Raw genomic sequence first — 18,940 nt, 5'->3', positions numbered from 1 at the left:
CAATCCCCCAGGCAGCGAGGGAAGTATTTGAACAGCTTCTGTCACACAGGCACTTTCCATCATTATCATTTAAGTCTTACCCCTGTGGTGCACAGCACACACAAAAGATTTTTTTTCAGATTTCACTCTTAGAAAATTAATGAAAACAGAGCAAGTATCAACACCTGATGGAAGATCATGAGAACGATTACAGGCACTAACCAGCAACAGCTCCCAACCTTTAGGAGACAATTACTTTGGTTAAGTGTTAATCAGTATGCCGATTTTATATCAAGTTTTAAAATGCAGATGACTTAATACTAAAGTTTATACTGTTTAATCTTTTGATGTTAAGAAAATCTTTATACCCCATAGTGCTGTAACTATTTCTAGACATTAAAATAGTTCCTATGCATTAACTTAAAAAAAAAAATCTGTTATGCCTCCCACCTCCATTTACTTGAGTTTTGAACATCCAAGTTTCAGGGTATACTGTTGAAATAGTAAACAGAGCTAGTATGTTTTCAGATTGAAAAGGGGTTTTGTCCATGTCTTCCTGTCAAGATCTGAATCCGGTTAACCCAAAAAAACCTGTTCCCGCTCTCAACATCTCAACGGTAGCTGTCACAAGACACCCACTGAAGTTCCTTGAGGCAGAATTCATTTTAACTGGATCACCTACTAGCAATAAACAATGATTCTTTAGCTACAGCAAACTTCCATGTAAATGAGAGATAACTACTTGTTCCCCTTGACTAAAAAACCTGATAAATTTTGACACACTTTCAGCCCCTCTACTACGGTCCTCTCCTTTAGCTTAGAAAACTTAAGTTTAGATTTATAATCACTATTCCTGCTTTTTACTTACATGTGCCTTGCTTTAGAAAACGATCTTGTTTAATCCAATACTCTGAAAGCAAAATTAGTTTTTCCTGATTTATGTAAACAGCAGCCTATGAGAACACATGGAATGTTTCACAAAAATCTTTTTTTATCAGCCCATTAACCTATTTACAAGGGTAAAGTGAGTATTTTTTAAGGGATAAACTTTGCCCGCCCTTAAACTTATTTAAATGATGTTGCTAAGAGGTATTAACTGAGAATAAGATTAAAATATGTATATAACAAAACCTTAAAATCTTAAGTGAAAGCCATTTAACTAATATTTAAAACCTCTGCAATTATTAGTTTATTAGTATCATCCAGGACTCAGATGTTCAGTATTCCTCCTGAAATTACATAAAACAAATGCAAATGGAAAGAATCCAAGTCAAAATTATATAACAAAACAGCACTCCATCACAAAAGCGTGTAAAATTACAAGAACGCTATTTTAAAACACTGGCACTTTAAGAGAACGATAATCTCAAAAACCACAAAATTGCCAAATTGTTCCCTAAACTGTTAAGCAGATAAACATATGACCCTGATGAATGAGCTTGAGTTTTGTAGAGAAAAATCAAATTCAAATAAATCAGGTAATTCACACTGAAATACAAAGCTTGTCTTCCTCCCTCATGTCTACTTCATTTATAAAGGGGCAAACCACAATATAGGAAAATATACCCAATTTAAAATGTGGTATACAATTTTAAAAGTTGGCCCATTAAAAATACCTTTAATGGAGGATCTCAAGTTTCCTAAACAATCCATATTTAGATAAATAGGAGAAGACATTTACAGCCAGCACTTTTTCTCCAGAGCCTTTGTTGGGACTAATTATCAACAACAACAAAAAAACGTAATATGGCAGTCTTGTATTTTAAACTCACGCTTTTGGGGATACATTCTCAGTCTTAAACGTGGGAACTGCAAATATAACTGCCATTACATGGTAATGGGAGTTAAAGGATGTAGAGTCCTCATGTAAAGATCAGAACATACTTTTCTATTAGTCCTTCAAGGACAGACTTTCAAAATGTTTGATTCTAATAATCCCGTGCTGTGAGTAGATTGGTTACTCTTCACTTTGTAAATGAACCTGGGCTATGTGAAATCTGATATCAACCGATCAAGATTTGAGTTTCAGTTATGGATGAAAACTGTCTCAATTAAACTTTTATTACCCTCATCATGAGTATGCAGGGTGTGTACACAAAAGCTTTTTATCAGCTAACTATACGAAAGATAAACACTGTAATAATTCGTGTGATCCAAAATGGGCAAAAGCAAAAGACTAGCTTCCCCTTAGGAAGAAAATTTTCAGACCTATGAAAAGGACAACAATACTAATAAAAAAAATTGTATTTACTTAGAAGCATTCAGAATGTCAACAAAACAGCTGCAACTTTTCTTTTTTTTTTTTGCAATTACAGAGTGGTATTCAGTTAACAGAACAACAATTATTTCGTATAAGCTGCATCAGAGACAACTGAAGATGAAAAAACTACCATCCCCATATATAACTAATTTGTGCTGTGCACCAACAAGAACCTGCTTTAAATTTCCATGCCAATTTACAACCCCCATACTGTACCAGGCAAGGTTAGTGGCTATTGAAAATACCACCAGGACAGGGCTATCTAAAGACACATTCGGTAGTGTGTTAACTATACAAAAAAAGACACTGTACAGTTTAAAAACAAATCTTACACAGCCTTACATTTCAATTTTTTTCTTTAAAAGGAGTGAGTTGTGTACAGGGGGGTTAAATGCTTTATAGACAAGAAAAAAAAAACTGCGCTAGAACCAACTTATTCATCATCATCATCTTCTTCTTCCTCTTCATCCTCTTCATCCTCCTCCTCCTCCTCATCCTCTTCATCTTCCTCATCTTCCTCCTCTTCCTTCTTTTTCTTGCTTTTTTCAGCCTTGACGACTCCCTTTTTTGCTGCATCAGGCTTCCCTTTAGCTCGGTATGCAGCAATATCCTTCCAAAATAAAGGCAGGAAGAAAGTGGTTGGAAAGACAAAACAGTTAAGGAGAGAAATAAAAGTAACATGGCAAAACTTTATGAAAAAACAAGGACTCAGATACACTAAAATAACACATTATCTGCACTCACATCTGTGGACTTTCAGAAACACACGTAAAAATATTGTAATTGTAAATAATCCGTAACTCATGGAATGACACGGTTTGACATTAGCATTGTTATGCCTCACTGAAGTACAACCATATACCACATCCCAAGTTCAGTTTATTAAAACTAGAATGTAGAGACTGATTAAAGGGTAGACACTGCCACCTTCTGAATGCAAAAACGCATTCTACAGGTTTATACTGTCAGACCCTAATCCATAGTAGAAAATCTTGTCTTAAAAAAAAAAAAAGTTATTTGCCACTGAGCATGCAATTAGGTTAAGAAACATCTAGAAATAGATACATTTCTCCAAAATGACTAAATACGCTAAACTCTAACTTTACTTTTAATATTTCAATTCAAAGTATAGAGGCTACAGCTTTTTCTTATTTTATTATATCAATTTACTATACAGATCAACAAACTCATAACTTTCTAAGTTTTTTTTTTTTTTTTTTAAATCTAAGGGAGGGAAAACATAAATGTTTCAGGGTGTTTATGAACAATACAGGTTACGTTACTTGGTCCAGCCTATTTTTATGTTGTGTGCCTGATCATTTAAAATACTTAAATCATTTGACTCAAAGTGACTACCAAAATCTTCATAAATCTGGATACCGGAGAATAACAAAACCACCCGAGTCAAATAATGTTAAGTCAAACAACACTAACAATTTATTTGATCTTCTACATTCTTTAAAACATGGAAAGGGACTTAAGAGTACAGCCAATGGCACGCTGAATAGCTGTTATACTTAAAACTGCATTACACCTCCAACTCTTAGGAATCATAATAGGAGATTAAGATGCAGTACCAAGGACAGTCATCCATCTAACACCTGGCACACCCTTTCATCAGGACACCAAGCCAATCCATACTTACCTTTTCGTACTTTTCCTTCAGTTTAGCAGCCTTCTTCTCATAAGGCTGCTTGTCATCTGCAGCAGTGTTATTCCACATCTCTCCCAGTTTCTTTGCAACATCACCAATGGATAGGCCAGGATGTTCTCCTTTGATTTTTGGACGATACTCAGAACAAAACAAGAAAAAGGCCGAACTAAAAAGAGAGATTTAATTTTAGAATTGTAGGTTTACTAACAACTGTGCTGTATTGCTGTATAAAAGCTGCTTCTAATTTCTACCACATATTTCACAGGATATAAATATTATGAAACGCTAAATATCCCTCATTAAACTTAATTTACACAATGATCTAACTTATGACACCACTAGCGGAACATACACTATTTATTAGCGTTCCAAAAGAACATTCTGCAAATTACTCTCAGACTGATGGTATTTCTCAGGAAAGAAAAGAATTAAAATTACACTTAGGAGATATATTGGGTGAAGGAGGCCAGAATCCAATTCCACTGCTCTAACTAAAACTGCCATCCAACAGGAATTTTATTTACAAAATTTAAACATACCAATGTGAGTTAGCGAAGAAACTCTGATTACGGACTCCACAAGGTGGCTTGCTAAATTTGTCTGATTCTACTGCAAAACACTCCTTGAAAATAAAAACGGGCAAGATACTTACGGAGGCCTCTTGGGTGCATTGGGATCCTTGAACTTCTTTTTTGTCTCCCCTTTAGGAGGGATATAAGTTTTCATTTCTCTTTCATAACGGGCCTTGTCCGCCTTTGCCATGTCTTCAAACTTTCCTTTCTCTTTAGCAGACATGGTCTATAAAATAATAACTCGTAAACTTAACTCGACAACGAAGTTTTAACAAGTTGTACTCTTAAGTATTAAAATGAACAAAACCAGTGTCCTTTGCTGAACATTTAGCAGCCTGTTCCAACACCACCACTCGCATGATGCAAATTGCACCGAGGCTTTTTAAAAATCCCCATTTGGACTTCACCCTTTAGTACCTCCTTAGTATTTGTGTTAAGCCCTCTTACCTTCCACCTCTCTGAGCACTTCTTAGAAAACTCTGAGAAGTTGACAGAAGCATCTGGGTGCTTCTTCTTGTGCTCCTCCCGGCAAGTTTGCACAAAGAATGCATATGATGACATTTTGCCTCTCGGCTTCTTAGGATCTCCTTTGCCCATGCTTAATTATTTTTCTAAAAAATAAATGAAAGTGTAATGTTAACAATGCAATTCACGGCATTTAACAGCACTCTAACTCCTTGGGGAGGGAATGAAAAGCAAGGCACTGGTTGTTTAACCCGGCAGTGGCATTAACCCCTCATAATACCAGAGAAAATGGCAGTGATAGTCAATTCCTAGAAAAGGCTACACCAGGCGAAAACCGGTCCTTGAGTGTGATCTCCAAAAAGTGGACACACAGTGGTATACTCACACGGCGCTTGTTACTTCGCTGCCTGTATCTGTTCTGGGTGAATACCCAACCGGTCATTTAAAAGAAACGAAGAATTAAATGCAAAAAAACCCGTTTTCAATCAACAAAACCAAAGGTCAGAAAAGCGACGCTGCCGATTCACGGCTCTGCGCTACGTAAGGAACAAATAGGTGAGAGCCAAAGCGGGCAGACCTCTCCGGATCGCGGGCCAAGTCCGCGGCTCACCTAAAGCTGTCCCAGGGATCACTGTAAATACTCTCGGCATAAAAGTTTGCCGGGGGGAGGGAGCGGGAGGCCCGCTCGGGCCCGGGCTGGGGGATGGCGGCGCTATCTGCGCGGCTGCCACCGCCAGGCAGCTTCCTTTGCTATCGGCTTGGCCCCGAGACGCATTTCGGTTCTGACTAAACACGTCCGGTCTGAAGTTTCTTCGAGTAAACAAGGATGAGGGACAAAAGCCACTCCTGCTCGCTGCTCGGGCTGCCCCCCGCCCCCACCAGGGCAGTATTTTTTTTTCCCGAGCCGTGGAAGTCGGGGCGACGCGCGGGGCGGGCTCCGCACACCTTCCCGCCACCGGCCCCCCCCGGGCCGCCCGCCCACTGCGGGGCCGCGAGGGGAGGCCGCCCGGGACGGCGGGGCCGCGGCCCGGCCTCCGGGCCCGGCTCCCCGCCCCGCGCGGCGCCGCCACGTGCGCCCGGCCGCCCGCCGCTCGCGCAGGCCTGCCGGCCTCCCCCATTTTGTCGGCTCGGCGGAGGGAGCAGCCCCGCTCGAAATGGGGGCTGGCTCCGCCCGCGGCCGCCGGGGCCGGCGCGCACGGAATGGCCGCTGCGCGTCTTCCCCGCCTGCGCCGCCGCCGCCGCCGCGAGGGCGAGCGCGAGCGAGAATATGGCTCCTTCCCTTTGTGTGTGTGTGTATGTGTGTGTGTCTGTCTGTGTGTGTGTGTGCGCGACTGAGTGTGTGAGAGTGTGAGTGCGAGCGCAGGCGGGCGGGGTGCGCGCCGCGCTCTGGCGCACACACTCGGCCATGACGGCCGGGGGGAGGGGCGGGGGGCGCGCAGCCGGACCCTCCCCCCGCCCGCCGCCCGCGGGGGGGCCGCCCCGGGAGGCGCCCCCGGCCCGCCGCTCCCCTTCTACCTCCGCGCGGGCCGCGCGCCCCGCCGCCCCCGCACGGGCGACGCGGGGCTGTGAGAAGACGAAAAAAAAAGTTGCCTCGGAACTGCTGCGCCCAGCTCCCCCGCCCGCGCCCGCCCGCCTTGTTTTCTCTCCAGCCAGCAGCGCCGGGCCGAGTCAGCCATGTTCCAGCGAGCGCCGCGGCGCCGCTCCCCCCGCCGCCGGGCCGCCGCCGCCGCCGCCGCGCCCGGGCACTGGCTCGGGCTCGGGCTCAGGCCGGCGGGCCCGGCCCCGCGCCGCCGCCCCCGGCCCCGGCCCCGCGCCGCCGCCGCCCGCCCGCCCGCAGCGCCCGCCGCCCGCGCTTGCCCGCCGCCGGCGCCCGGCTCTGCGGCGGCCAATGCAGCCGTGAAGCGCCGCCCGCCCGCCCGGCGGCCCGCCGCCCCCCGCGCACGCCGGCCGCCCGAACGCTCGGCCCGGGGGCCGAAAACACGTTAAAAAATTTTTTTAATGAAAAAAAAATTTTTTGCGCCAGTCAGCGCGGACGCCGCCGGGGGTGGAAACTCGCGGGGCTCGGGGCTCGCGGCGCCTCCGGCGGCCCGGGGGCCGGGGCTCCGGCGCGCGGCCGGGCTCCCGGCGCCCGAGGGGAGGCTCGCTCCGTGCGCAGTTCCCCCCACGGTCCCCCCTCATTTGCCTTTGTGTGGATCCTGACCCGCCGGCTCCCGGCCGCGGGGATCCGGCCGCCGCGCGGGCTGGGGAGCTGCCGGAGGCGCTCTCCCCGCCGCGGCGCTGCCCCAGACTCACCCTCCGCGAGGCACAGAGTCGCCCAGTGCCCGTCCGGCTCTCACTTGCCCCGGCGCTGTCTCTATGGAGCTCAATGTACTGCAATGGCTGTGAGAGCGGGAGCCAGACGCAGCCTCCTCACTCTCTCCGCTCTGTAACATTACTCTCCAGCCAGCGCGGCTCCTATTGGCTACCGCCAACTCACGGGGCTCGCTCATTGGCCCGATACCTCCCATTGTCCTGACCAGAGCCCGTTTGCTATTGGCTGTCTCCGGGGACACGTCATCAAGGATTGAAACAGCGCGCAAATCTGAATGTGTGTGTATGCCGGGCAAAGAGGCTGAGGCGGGAGAGGCAGAGGCAGAGGCAGCAGCTGCTACGGGAAAGCAGAGCTCTATGGTGTATGTGTGCATGTGTCTAACCCAAGCCAGCCCCACGCCCGAGCGGCCGCCCGAGCGAAAAGGGCCTGACTTTTCCACAAGTGTCTCCAGCTCCTCAGGCAAAAGAGACACCCACAGGCCTCCCCCCCCTTCTCACCCCAAACTCACTTCCAAAGCCGTTAAGATAAGAGGCCCCAGACTTTTTAACAGACCTTCAAAAGTGAGAGCGACACGATGAGATCACGGCCCCTGAAAACCGGGGTTTCTGCTCATGCAGAGGGGCGAAGGCAGCCAAGATTCGAGCTCCTCAGCAACATATGGTTGCATTACACTCTAGATCTCTGGGAAGGCAGGGCTTTTCCTATAAGAAAGTGACACGATCCAGTCAGCCGGCTTTAAAACACCCCTTTTCTGGGCTCCTAAACCCGTACCGTCAGGCTTGCTGAGCAGCTGAAACCTTGACTCACCGAACAGGCATTTAGTTTCACCCTTTTTCTTGGTTTGATCGAGTTTCACAGCTCGTCTAGAACTTTTTATTTAAATACAAAGCACGGTCTCAACTTCCTGGAAATCAAATGATTATTCCATGTAATTAAAGCACACAGCCACTTCGTTTTGATATGGGGTACTCTAGCAGGAAATGTTCGCGAGGGCCTGCTAGAATTAGCAAATTCATTAGAGACCACCTTTTTAACTGTTGGGCTGTTTTATTTGACTCGGTGTGGATTACTGTTATAATCAAACGAATCCTTGTGATGCTATCTTTCCCTCCCATCACACCACTTAGTGCATCCATGTAACTGCTCTAGGATTACAGGAGTTGTAGGTATATTGTTACCCGGAGGATTAGATAGAGGCAGAGAGTGTGTTTCTCTAACTCACCAAGCTGGCGGTATTAACAGCCATACTTATTATGTCTGTAAAGAAAAATCTGCTAGCTATAATAGCCAGTTCTGAAGACGCTACGGTTATATCAGCCCTTTATGAAACTATTATCTATTCCTCTGTAGCCTGAGCAGACCACACCCCTATTCAGTTATAACAGACTTCCCTTTTTTTCACTCTCTGATGGTATGTTTATACACTTCTAAACCCACCAGCCAATTCCTCCAAATGTAACACACCAAAGTTAAAATCACTCATTTTATTATGTTAATTTTATTTCATATATCCAGTCTAAGCATCCATAACATAATGTATTTGCTCAAATTTATTAAGCTATTTGAGAATAGACTTAGAGATAACCTCTCCTGACCTTTGATGTTAATGTTTATTCCTTTTATTAAAAAAATACATAATTGGTCTCAAGGATTATAGTCTTGGTGAATGGACAATGCATGTCATATGAACATGAAAAAGTATGATATTAAGACTATATAAACTAGTATAATGTACACTCGGCGTTTAAAAAGCAAACATCTAAAGTTAACTGTTATATTGTTACCTTCACACATATTTACTCTCCTTTACTTCCCTCTATTAATCAAATTTTATGCTTACTTTAAATCTAGGTATTTATTTCAATTGTTTTATCTTCTCGATGACTATATTACAAAATATTCATGAGAATTATCCACACTTTAGATGGCATCCGTGATATCCAAATTTGAATATTATCTGAAGATAGCACTAATCGGTATTTTCCAGGAGCAGTGTTGGGTTTGCCCTGGTACAACCACTTTTTTAGGTTCTTTTACCAGTTGTCTCTAATAGCTTACTCCTGCTAGGGTAAGTTTATGGTCACAGAACAACTCAAGAGCAATGGGTCCACACAGGTGTCTATTTCAGCAGGATGGTATGGTGAATTACAGGCACCGGATTTAAATAGACCTGGGTTCAAATCCCAGCTCTGCTACTTACTAGCTGTATGATCTCTGGCAAGGTTTTTTTTTTTGTTTTTACTCCTTTGTGCTTCCAATCTCTCAGCTATAAAATGGAAGTGATCACGGGCTTGTTGTAAAGATTAAACTTTTTCTTCAAAGGTTTAAAATTATGTTATGCAGACCTCTTCAAACCCATGACTTAGAAAACATCAAGTGCAGTTAGTTAGCCTTGAGTTTTTCTTCATATTTTAATTTTATATGAGGGCAGTGGTTGCAAATTAAGTTGTTTTTTTTTTTTTTAATTTTAGCCTCAGACAGCACTAAATCCTCATCCGGTCTAGTGATGGTGCCTTCAGTTATTCCCAAGTATAACAGAGGCCCTGTCACAGACCATTAAAACCTGCACTTCTAGGCACATTTCTCTTATTTGCCTTTTGTGATACAAAGGGAGGAACATAAAAAGGAGAGAAACTTTTTAAGTAAACTCTACAACTTCTAGCTCTAACCCTGCAACCTTAACCTAACCTGCAACCTTAACCCAACCCTGAACCTACGTTCACTTATTTTATTATATTAGACCCTCTCCTTCTTCAACATGAATCATTAGCCACAAATTGGCATATATTTTACTTTAGGGTTATTGGGTGTTTTAATCCCAACTTACGAAGTTATCTAATTCAAAAAGCCTGAACACTCTCTCCCATGCCCAATTTAGCCGACTAAATTACAGATCGTCATGAATATGGGTTATACCCCTCCTGGAGCCTGCCTCTAGGATAGGAGAAGCGCCTCTCTTCTGGAATCTCAAAATATTCTGTACGTTAATTACTGTGCTCACAATTGTAATTATCCAGTTATATGTCTGTTTGTCCCACGGCAATGCACCCCTTAAAGGCAGGAATCCTATCTTTGCAACCCAAGCACCTAGCAGGGTGCCTGGCATACAGCAAGCAGTAAATAAAGTCTGTTGAATAAATGATTTAACAGCTGAAAGAGTACTTACTGCAAATTATTGTTTTAATCTTCCTCTTCCATCTTTGGCGATAAACATTGGGGTATTTCTAAATCAGAAGGCATGAAAATAGAACAATAAGTAAATGTTAGGATTAATATTGAGGAAAGATGTCAACTGCACCTCATTCTTATAACTTAAAAAGAGGAAGATGGAGTTGGGGGCTAGGGGCAATCACAAAGAAAGACAAACGCATATACTTGTAGTTATTTACCAGCTCCCAACTAGGCCAAGGTTATTCCTAGTTGGATACAGTGAACTACGGCAAGCCAAATAAGAATTTATCACAGAAAACTGCAAAAATGTCTGCCCAAAGGTTGTTTCCAGTGGGCCTTTGAAACAACTCTAACGTAAAAAAATACAAAAAGCAGACAGGGGGCTGTAAGTCTTTGGCTGGAGGATATTGATTCCTCCTCATGCAATGAAGCCTAAAGTCAAGTTATATGAATTCTCTGTTGTCTCTCCTTCCTAAAAAGGGCCAGTTTCTGAAAAGGAATAGAAATTGTAAACCGAAATGTCTGACGAGGCCAACCACACTAAGGGTCCTGTACACTTAAAACCTTCTTCTTCTTCTTTCTTTCTTTTTTGGATGCTGACAATAAAGGAGAGGAATTCAGGTAGAGAAAAGTGTACAGGTTGTGACCTAGGACACTGAGTCCCACCCCTCAATCTACCACGTGTGCCCTCGGGTAGCCCTAAGGTCTGTACTCATTTCCCCAACTCTTGCTTAGAGGTAGCGATGCTTCATCTCACTTGCAAGGACATCACAGGATTAAACAGACGGGCACAAAGAGAGACCCGAGGAAGGCAGAGAGGTGGTGTTATTATATCTGTCAGCGCGTGGGGAAGGGGAACCTTGTCCTGGGCTGCTTAAGTACTTCTGCCTGGGCCTGAGTCTTCTGTGCCAATGTGGCTTGCAGGTGGGGAAATCAGTGGCTTCAGCTGTGGGCAGCACTGATGGCTGAGGCAAAGAAAACGGTATGGGAGTGATTTTTTTTTTTTTTTTTCTGGGCTGCGCTCTGCAGCTTGCGGGATCCCGGTTCCCTGACCAGGGATTGAACCCCAGCTCTCCACAGTGAAAGCACAGAGTCCTAACCACTGGACCACCAGGGAATTCCCGGAAGCAAATTTATACCAATAATATCTCTAGAATTGTAATATTTCACTGGTGAGTAAGGAAGAAAAATTACCTTTTCTTAATAAGGTTCCTGTTCTCTGGTTAACCAAAGAATGGTACACATGAAGAGGGGGACACTCATTAGTAAAAGCTTTTATAAAATGGTGATCTAAATTCAGAAAAGATCAGTGTTTTACGTCTTGATCTCAAGAGCCACGTCAACAGGCCAAATTCAGGTGCCATAAACCTTAAAAACAAATGTCTTAGCTCACCTGCTAGGATGGCTACGATCGAAAAGACAGACATGGGGAGCATGAGTGAAAAATGGAGAAATTGGTGGCATCATACACTGCTGGTGGGAATGTAAAATGGGGCAGCCGATTTGGAAAACAGTCCGCCAGTTCCTCCCAAGGTTAAACATAGAGTTACCACGTGACCCAGCAATTCCACTCCTAGGTATGTACCCAAGAGAAATAAAAACATGTCCACACAAAAACCTGCACATAAATGTTCATAGCAGTATTATTTGTAATAGTCAGAAAGCAACCCAAATGTTCATCAACTGTTGAGGGGATGAATAAAATGTAGTGTATCTTTGTGATTGAATATTATTCGTCGATAGACTGGAATGAAGTAGTGACACATGGTACAACATGGATGAACCTTGAAAACATTAGGATAAGTGAAAGAAGCCAGACACACACAAAAAACCCCACACATTGTAAGATTCCATTTATATGAAATGTCCAGAAGAGGAAATTTATAAAGACGGAAAGTAGATTAGGGGTAGCCAGGGGTGGAGGATGGGGGGAAGGGGGGGTAACTGCTGGTGGGTGTGGAGCTTGTTTTAAGAAGATGAAAATGATTTAAAATTAGATCATAGTCATGGTTGCGCAACTCTGAAGACACCAAAAATCATCAGCTCGTACGTATGTGAATTATCTCTCGACAAAGCTGTCTTTTAAAAAACGAATTAATGTTTTATGAAACAAACACAGAAAGGGACGACGGATCGCTACCCACTTGCTAATTTTGCCCCGTACTTTCCTGTTGCCTCTGGTGTTTAACACCTCCTGAAAACGATGCTCTTCCTCTTCATTCGGTGGAAATTTCTTCTATTAGTGGAGTTATATATTCTGTGCTTAAAGTGTGTTTTTGCTACAAAATTATGTTAAAAGAGCACTCTCCAGGTGTACCTTGGGAGGTTTCCCACGAGCGCCTGAGGTGACTGTACTGTTGGCTGAGCCATGAAGTGTTAGGTCAGACGGTGCAAACTGGCAGGCCTCTGGCTTACGTGACCCTCAGATGTGCCATTTGGTTAACATGGTGTTTTTAAAAAGTTGGATTTTTTTTTTCACATTAAAAAAAATCCAGATATTTGGCTTCTTTTGAAAAATCAGAGATCCGATAACCTTGGCTCCATGGCTGGGCAGGGTGACGACGCTGTTGAGTGAACAGGGGCCGCCTCCCTCAGCGGAGGTGTGTTCTGTCTTCTGCGCAGCCCCACTGTTCCCTAAGCATCTGGCCTGCCGTCTTGCCTGCCTGCCTCCTGTGGACATCTGAGTTTTGCCAGTCCTGAGTTGGGTCCTTAGAATTTCAGGACTACGACCTGCGATTCTGAAACGTTCTTCCTCAGAGACTCTTTTCGTAGGAAACACTTATTATCATCACACAGAACACAGAGTGGGAAACTGAACTAGAGGGATCCCTCAGGTGAGGAACAGAGCATTTTTGGTGCTGTCACAGGTAGCATGTACTCCTGATGTGAAACAGAGAGTCTGGCTGTGCTGCAGACAAAAGTAAGCTTTATTTATCATGTCTCTCCTATATGCTGAGCACTGTACACAGATAATTTTTTTGGTCCTCACAGTGATCCTATAGGCCAGGATGCTTACCTCTCTTCTACAAATAATTCTAAGGAGGCTCAGAGAGATCCCTTAAGTTGTCCAAGGTCACACTGCTAGTGAGAGAGTAATAGTAAACCCAGTTCTGACTCCAAAGCTGAAGTTTTCTCCACGAAGCTGCATGACCTTGCAGTTATTAGCCTAGCTAATAAAATAAAAAATGATCACATTTTCCCACCTAAATATAACCCATATCCTCAAGGGAATCTGACGTGAGTTTACAGCCTCAACTCTCAAGATTTCTGAATAGGACACACACATTTGCATATATAAAACTTGAAAAAATTTATGGGAATTCCCTGGTGGTCCAGTGGTTAGGACTCCGAGCTCTCACTGCCAAGGGCCCGGGTTCGATCCCTGGTCAGGGAACTAAGATCCTACAAGCCGCGCGCTGTGGCCAACACAAAACAAAACAAATTTATGGGACTTCCCTGGCGGTCCAGTGGTTAAGACTTCACGCTTCCACTGCAGGGGGCGTGGGTTCGACTCCTGGTCAGGGAACTAAGATCCCACAAGCTGAGTAGTGTGGCAAAAACAACAAACAAACTTGAAAACAGTTTCATGAAACAATACCTACCATTGTGATGGAGTCTGACATTTTTTTTTCTTAAAATCCTAAGTTTACTTTCCAACCTGCCAATGGGCTCTGCAGTTTGCAAAACATTGCATTAAAGCCCGAGTAAAGAAGCCCCGTTTCCCATCAAGGGTAACTTCAGCCCTAAGTGACAAGTGTGGGTGCTGCCAGCTGATGGGATGGGACTGAAGGGAGGAAAGGCCAGGACAGATACCTGGAATCCAGGACCTGCAGCCAGAGCTCCCGAGCACACTCAAGGAGGTTGGTGCCAAAGCTGTGGACCATCCCAAGTCCAGAGAAACAGTCTGGAGGCAAGAGAGGGGAGTGCCTTGCTCTGCCTGGGAGACCAAGACAAAATCAGGCGCTCCTGGCCTCCAGGAAATACAAAGAAGACATCTGAAAATCCCCTGAGGCCTAGGAGAGAAATCCTAGCAGACCTGATAAACACCTTCCTCACCTGGGTGGGGTTCACCACCTTGGATTTGTCTTTGTCAGAGGCCAGACAGCAGGAGTCTCTCTGCCAGGGGAAGCTGCATCGATGGGAAGATGGCCTCAGCTCCCCAAAAGACAGTCTTTTTGTTTAAAACACAGCACCCAAAATGGCTTGTGGGCTAAACAGAAGGTGACTGCCAACCCATACCTGTTGTTCATGAAGGTGTTAAAAAAAAAATCAACAACAATGAAAAACCTGTATGCTTATTTTGAAAGGTTGCTGTTGATCCTTGTTCTAAGGTTTCCTTTTGCTTTCCAAGAACGGAAATAAGGAAGTAGGAAGGAGATAGCATGATTTAGTATACTCTAACAAAAGTACTACCAGCAAATTGATAGTCACATTGAGGAACAGAACTCTGCCTTGGAAACATTCATGGCATTTGACCAGTGATTTTGCTTCAAAAAATACTAAGAAAATAATCAGAAATAAGTAAAAGGCACAAAGATGTGAATAAGAGTATTAATTGCAGAATTATCTATAATGTGTCAACAACCCAGATGTTCAATGAGAGTGGCTTGGTTTAATAAGTTTGGGTCCATCCTCATGCCGGATTATGCCACTATCAAATTGTTATGAATACTAAATTTAATGCCACGTAAAAATATTCATATTACCTTATCATGACAAAAACTATTTTCAGAAGGATCCCTGGTTTGAAAGAAAGGTGTGTATGTGAATGCAGCAGAGATTGGAAGAATATACTAAAAACCGTTAATAGTGTTTATTTCAGGTGAAAGGTAGGCTTGGTTTTCTCCTTAGACTCTTCAATATTTCCTTAGTTTTCTACAATTTATGCTACTTCTAAAATTAGAAACAAAAAGTCCAATTTTTTTTTTTTTGCGGTATGCGGGCCTCTCCTGTTGCGGAGCACAGGCTCCGGACACGCAGGCTCAGCGGCCATGGCTCACGGGCCCAGTCGCTCCGTGGCATGTGGGATCTTCCCGGACCGGGCCACGAACCCGCGTTCCCTGCATCGGCAGGCGGACTCTCAACCACTGCGCCACCAGGGAAGCCCAACTCCAATTTTTTAAGAGAAGAAATTTGCTAATAGAAGACTGAAAGATTTAGATCATTTAAAGAAATTCAGACCTCGTCGTTACTCTAGAAATTCTTCCCTGTAAAGAGATATACACTATATATAAAAACATGCACATTTACCATGGCCCTAAAGTTAAGGTGTCTCCACTGTCATCCAAATACAACCACCCTGTTAACACAAATCAAAATCAGGTATGTGCTAGGAGGAAAAGTATCAGTGTTTACATGAAAACCTTGTTACCTCTCATCACTACTGCTGTATCTTCTTTAATCACTATTCCTTCTTTTCCCGTAATTCAGTCCTGAGTCATCTTCTCTCTGCTTCTCTGCTCTCTTAGAGACCCCCGTGACCAACTCCATGTGGAGTTTTAACCTCCATTTCTATGTAAATGACTCTTAAGTTTCCCTTCCAGCCTTAGGCTCTATCCTGGACCCCACCATGTACCAGTTTCTCAAAGCTCACAGGTTTGCTCTCTAAGCCAGACCCCTTTCTGATTTCCCTACTTGCCGACTTCCCACACCAGCTCCAATTCTAGGAGTCTAATTCCCCTTCTTCCTCTTCCCTCACATCAAATTCTGTAACATCTATGTCACAGTACTTTTGAATCAAGGCCCCACACCTTTATTTTCATTTCTATTGCCCCCAACTCTAGTTCTGGCCTTTGTTATTTTGTGGTTAAGAATAGTGGCTTTGGAACCAGACACTACTAGGTTAAAATCCTGGCCTTTGCACTAGCTAGCTGTGTTACCTTGGGCAGAGTGAATTAACTTCTCTGAGGCTCAGCTGCTTTTGTAAAATGATAGTACCCCTTTCAAAGGGAAGTTGTGAGTTTAAATTAGCTCATATACATAAAGAGCTGAGCCTAGCATGCAAATTGCTTAGAGTTCTGTAAATGAGCACCAGATGTTGGCTGTTTATTTTAGATTATTTTAAAAACTGGTATTATTAATATTTTCCTAATGCATAAAGCTCCACCACTGCTTAAAAACTTTCCATTTAATTACAACATTTTCTCCCCAATTAACTACAAAATCTTCACCTGGCCTTCAAGGCCTTCCCTAGTCAGGCAGAAGGTCTCCCTTGCTTTCCCTCCCACTGCTCTCCTAATTTCCAATCAGACTGGACCTTGTACTTTCCTACTTTCGAGCTTCTGGCCACACTTTTGCTTTGTAGCGTCCTTCCCCCACCTGTGCTGCTAAAACCAACCTGTCCTTTAAAACTTCCCCAACCGTTTCCAGTTCTCAACTTGATGAGCCTTCTTTCATTTCTGAGTTCTGTCACTTTTGGTTGTACCTTTCTAATGGCTTTTATAGTGTTATAAATATAATGACAATAGATTATTATATATTTTATAACCTATATAAATATATTACATATTATGTTGTTTTACGCATCTTTGTTTCTCCAGCACTCTTTGCCCATCACAGGTACTCAGTAAATGATAGCTGAATGTCAAGGTTAGGTTCGATTTTCTGTCCACACCTATCACACCGTTGATACTCAATTTTAATAAACCATGTCTACTATTCCCTTCCCTTCATAGATTGAATTACATCCTAGCGCGACATGGAGCAAAACCCATTGTTGTGTTGTCATCTTCGTTGGTCAAAATCAGTGGATATTGGCAACTTTATGTAGTTATTAAATTCTATTCAGGTTGGCCCCTATCCTGATGATCTGGGGCAATGGTTTGATGAAATGCTGTTTTAACAGATTTTCTTTCTTGCTTTTTACTGTGTAAGGTTGCTATAGTTCAGAAGCTTGTAAATATATTTATTTTTTAAATTCCCGGATCTCATGAAAAGTCCTTAAAGTCAAAACAGTAACACCAGGTTTCTAATCGGTTGCATTCATGTGGCAGATTTTGAGGTTAACACACTTTTTTCCTGCGTATTACCAGATATCACAAAAATTCATAAACTCCCCCAAAATGGTACTCCTTCTTGCGCAGCAAATTCATTTTGGCACCAAAATGGGCACCATCGAAGAATTCAACAAATTCAATCTAGGTTTTACATTTGGGTAAAACCAGTTCAGATTTGCCTGAAACCACTCCAGATTTATTGGGAGCAGTATGGGTGACAAGGATTCCCTGGGTGGAGCTGGCAGTGGTGGGACAGGGGAAGTCTAGCAAGGCGGACCTGCAAGGCCCCAGCAGGGACCGGCTCTCCGGTAACCCGCTGCTACTGTTTCTAGCCCCAGCGCTCCGCGCTCCCTCCCTCCCCAGCCTCATTCCTCCCCGCCCGCGCCCTACTAACAGCAGTTCCTGCTTCACAAACACAGTACTTAAAGCACCTAGTTCCTGGGATTTATACTTGCCAAGTGGCTGTGAGGAACAAGTTTTTCTCAAGCCCAGGCATCAAAAGGCACTTATTTCAACACTTCAGGGAAAAACAGTAACTAAGAAAATCAATAATCTCATCTGAAGCAGAAGAATGGATTTTTGTCAGGCTATCTCTACGGTTTCCTGCCCATCTTTTAAAAGAAGCGTAATATTAGTCTCTTGAATCTTTTTTCGTCTTGTGTGTTCTTACCTTACCTAAAGAAATGTAATCTTTTTGCAGATAGAAACTATATCCTGACCTAAATATTATATGGTAACAAGGTGTCTTCAAAAGCTACATGTTTCCTAAAGATAATTAGAAGACTCAAAGAATATCTTTACGTGGCTATAAATTCTTCAATGGCTAAAATCGAGCCTCCTATCTTTTTCAAAGGGTTTTTTTTTTTTTTTTTTTTTGATGGAGCAAAAGAACACAAATGAGATTAGAGGAGGAACTGCTAGAGCCACAGAAGGAAAGAATGCCAAAGAGAGGAAGGCGGACGGCTACCAAAGTAGAAGCCAGTGTCAAAGAGTGTTCCACTCACAAATGTTCCCTGAATCTATCCAACATCTAAGAAAGTTAGCCTGAGGCGGGTTGTGAGCCCTAAACGCAGGGCTTAGATGCTATCTAAAACCAGAAAGAGTAGTAAGAAAGAATGTACATGCATATCTCCCAAAGCAGAAAGATCTGAAGAGGACTCAAGGCAGAAGACCCGCATTTTTCTACAGTGAGCTGCCGATCGCATCATAGCTTGGAACTCTAAGATTCAAGGACAGACAGGTGGAGCCGAGTCAGCCTACGAAGGGAGGGAAGCCACTGTCTTACTCATGAGCCTGGTATTCCCGCTCAGTTCAAGTATTCTTATTCTTAACGGTGCTACCAAAGACCCATACGATTGTCACAAGCCATAGGTTATCATTTGTAGTTGAGAAAGAACCGATGTTAGACACTTGAAAAAGCTTTTAGGCAAAACTTACACTTAGAAAAGTTCCCAAGTTTAATTCGGATCCCTTCCCCCTCCTCTCTTCTTGCCTTTCCTCTTCCTTTCTCTCTGTTGCCTAAGAAATTTTAAA

The 18,940-nt window shown here is 43.6% G+C and overlaps 1 protein-coding gene and 1 long non-coding RNA gene across 2 annotated transcripts in view; both read right to left on the bottom strand.

The window, feature by feature from the left end:
• Positions 1–1,144: 1,144 nt before the first annotated feature.
• Positions 1,145–7,360, bottom strand: HMGB1 (high mobility group box 1). Its single transcript, XM_082675868.1, has 5 exons — positions 7,223–7,360; positions 4,913–5,076; positions 4,546–4,691; positions 3,885–4,059; positions 1,145–2,849 (listed from the first exon to the last, which is right to left on the bottom strand). Exons 2-5 carry the CDS (start codon positions 5,060–5,062, stop codon positions 2,673–2,675), a joined length of 648 nt encoding a protein of 215 aa, XP_082531994.1. The 5' UTR covers positions 5,063–5,076; positions 7,223–7,360; the 3' UTR covers positions 1,145–2,672.
• Positions 7,361–7,832: 472 nt separating this feature from the next.
• LOC309836095 overlaps positions 7,833–18,940 on the bottom strand; it is a 109,589-nt gene continuing 98,481 nt past the window's right edge. The window contains exons 2-3 of the long non-coding RNA XR_014298096.1: positions 10,408–10,465; positions 7,833–7,942 (exon numbers count right to left, since the gene is read on the bottom strand). This is a non-coding gene — a long non-coding RNA (uncharacterized lncRNA). The remainder of the gene's footprint in view (positions 7,943–10,407; positions 10,466–18,940) is intronic.

The sequence above is a fragment of the Grampus griseus genome, assembly GCF_964374135.1.
Source record: "Grampus griseus genome assembly, chromosome: 18".
In the NCBI taxonomy this organism is placed as follows: domain Eukaryota; kingdom Metazoa; phylum Chordata; class Mammalia; order Artiodactyla; family Delphinidae; genus Grampus; species Grampus griseus.
The sequence above is the reverse complement of the archived record's forward strand: the minus strand, read 5'-3'. Positions and strand labels throughout refer to the sequence as shown.

Coding starts and splice junctions, on each gene's coding strand:
- HMGB1 (XM_082675868.1), bottom strand. CDS start 5,062: ATGGGCAAAGGAGATCCTAAGAAGCCGAGAGGCAAAATGTCATCATAT. Junction 4,692..4,912: donor AGTGCTCAGAGAGGTGGAAG/GTAAGAGGGCTT, acceptor ATTATTTTATAG/ACCATGTCTGCTAAAGAGAA. Junction 4,060..4,545: donor AATGCACCCAAGAGGCCTCC/GTAAGTATCTTG, acceptor CTCTCTTTTTAG/TTCGGCCTTTTTCTTGTTTT.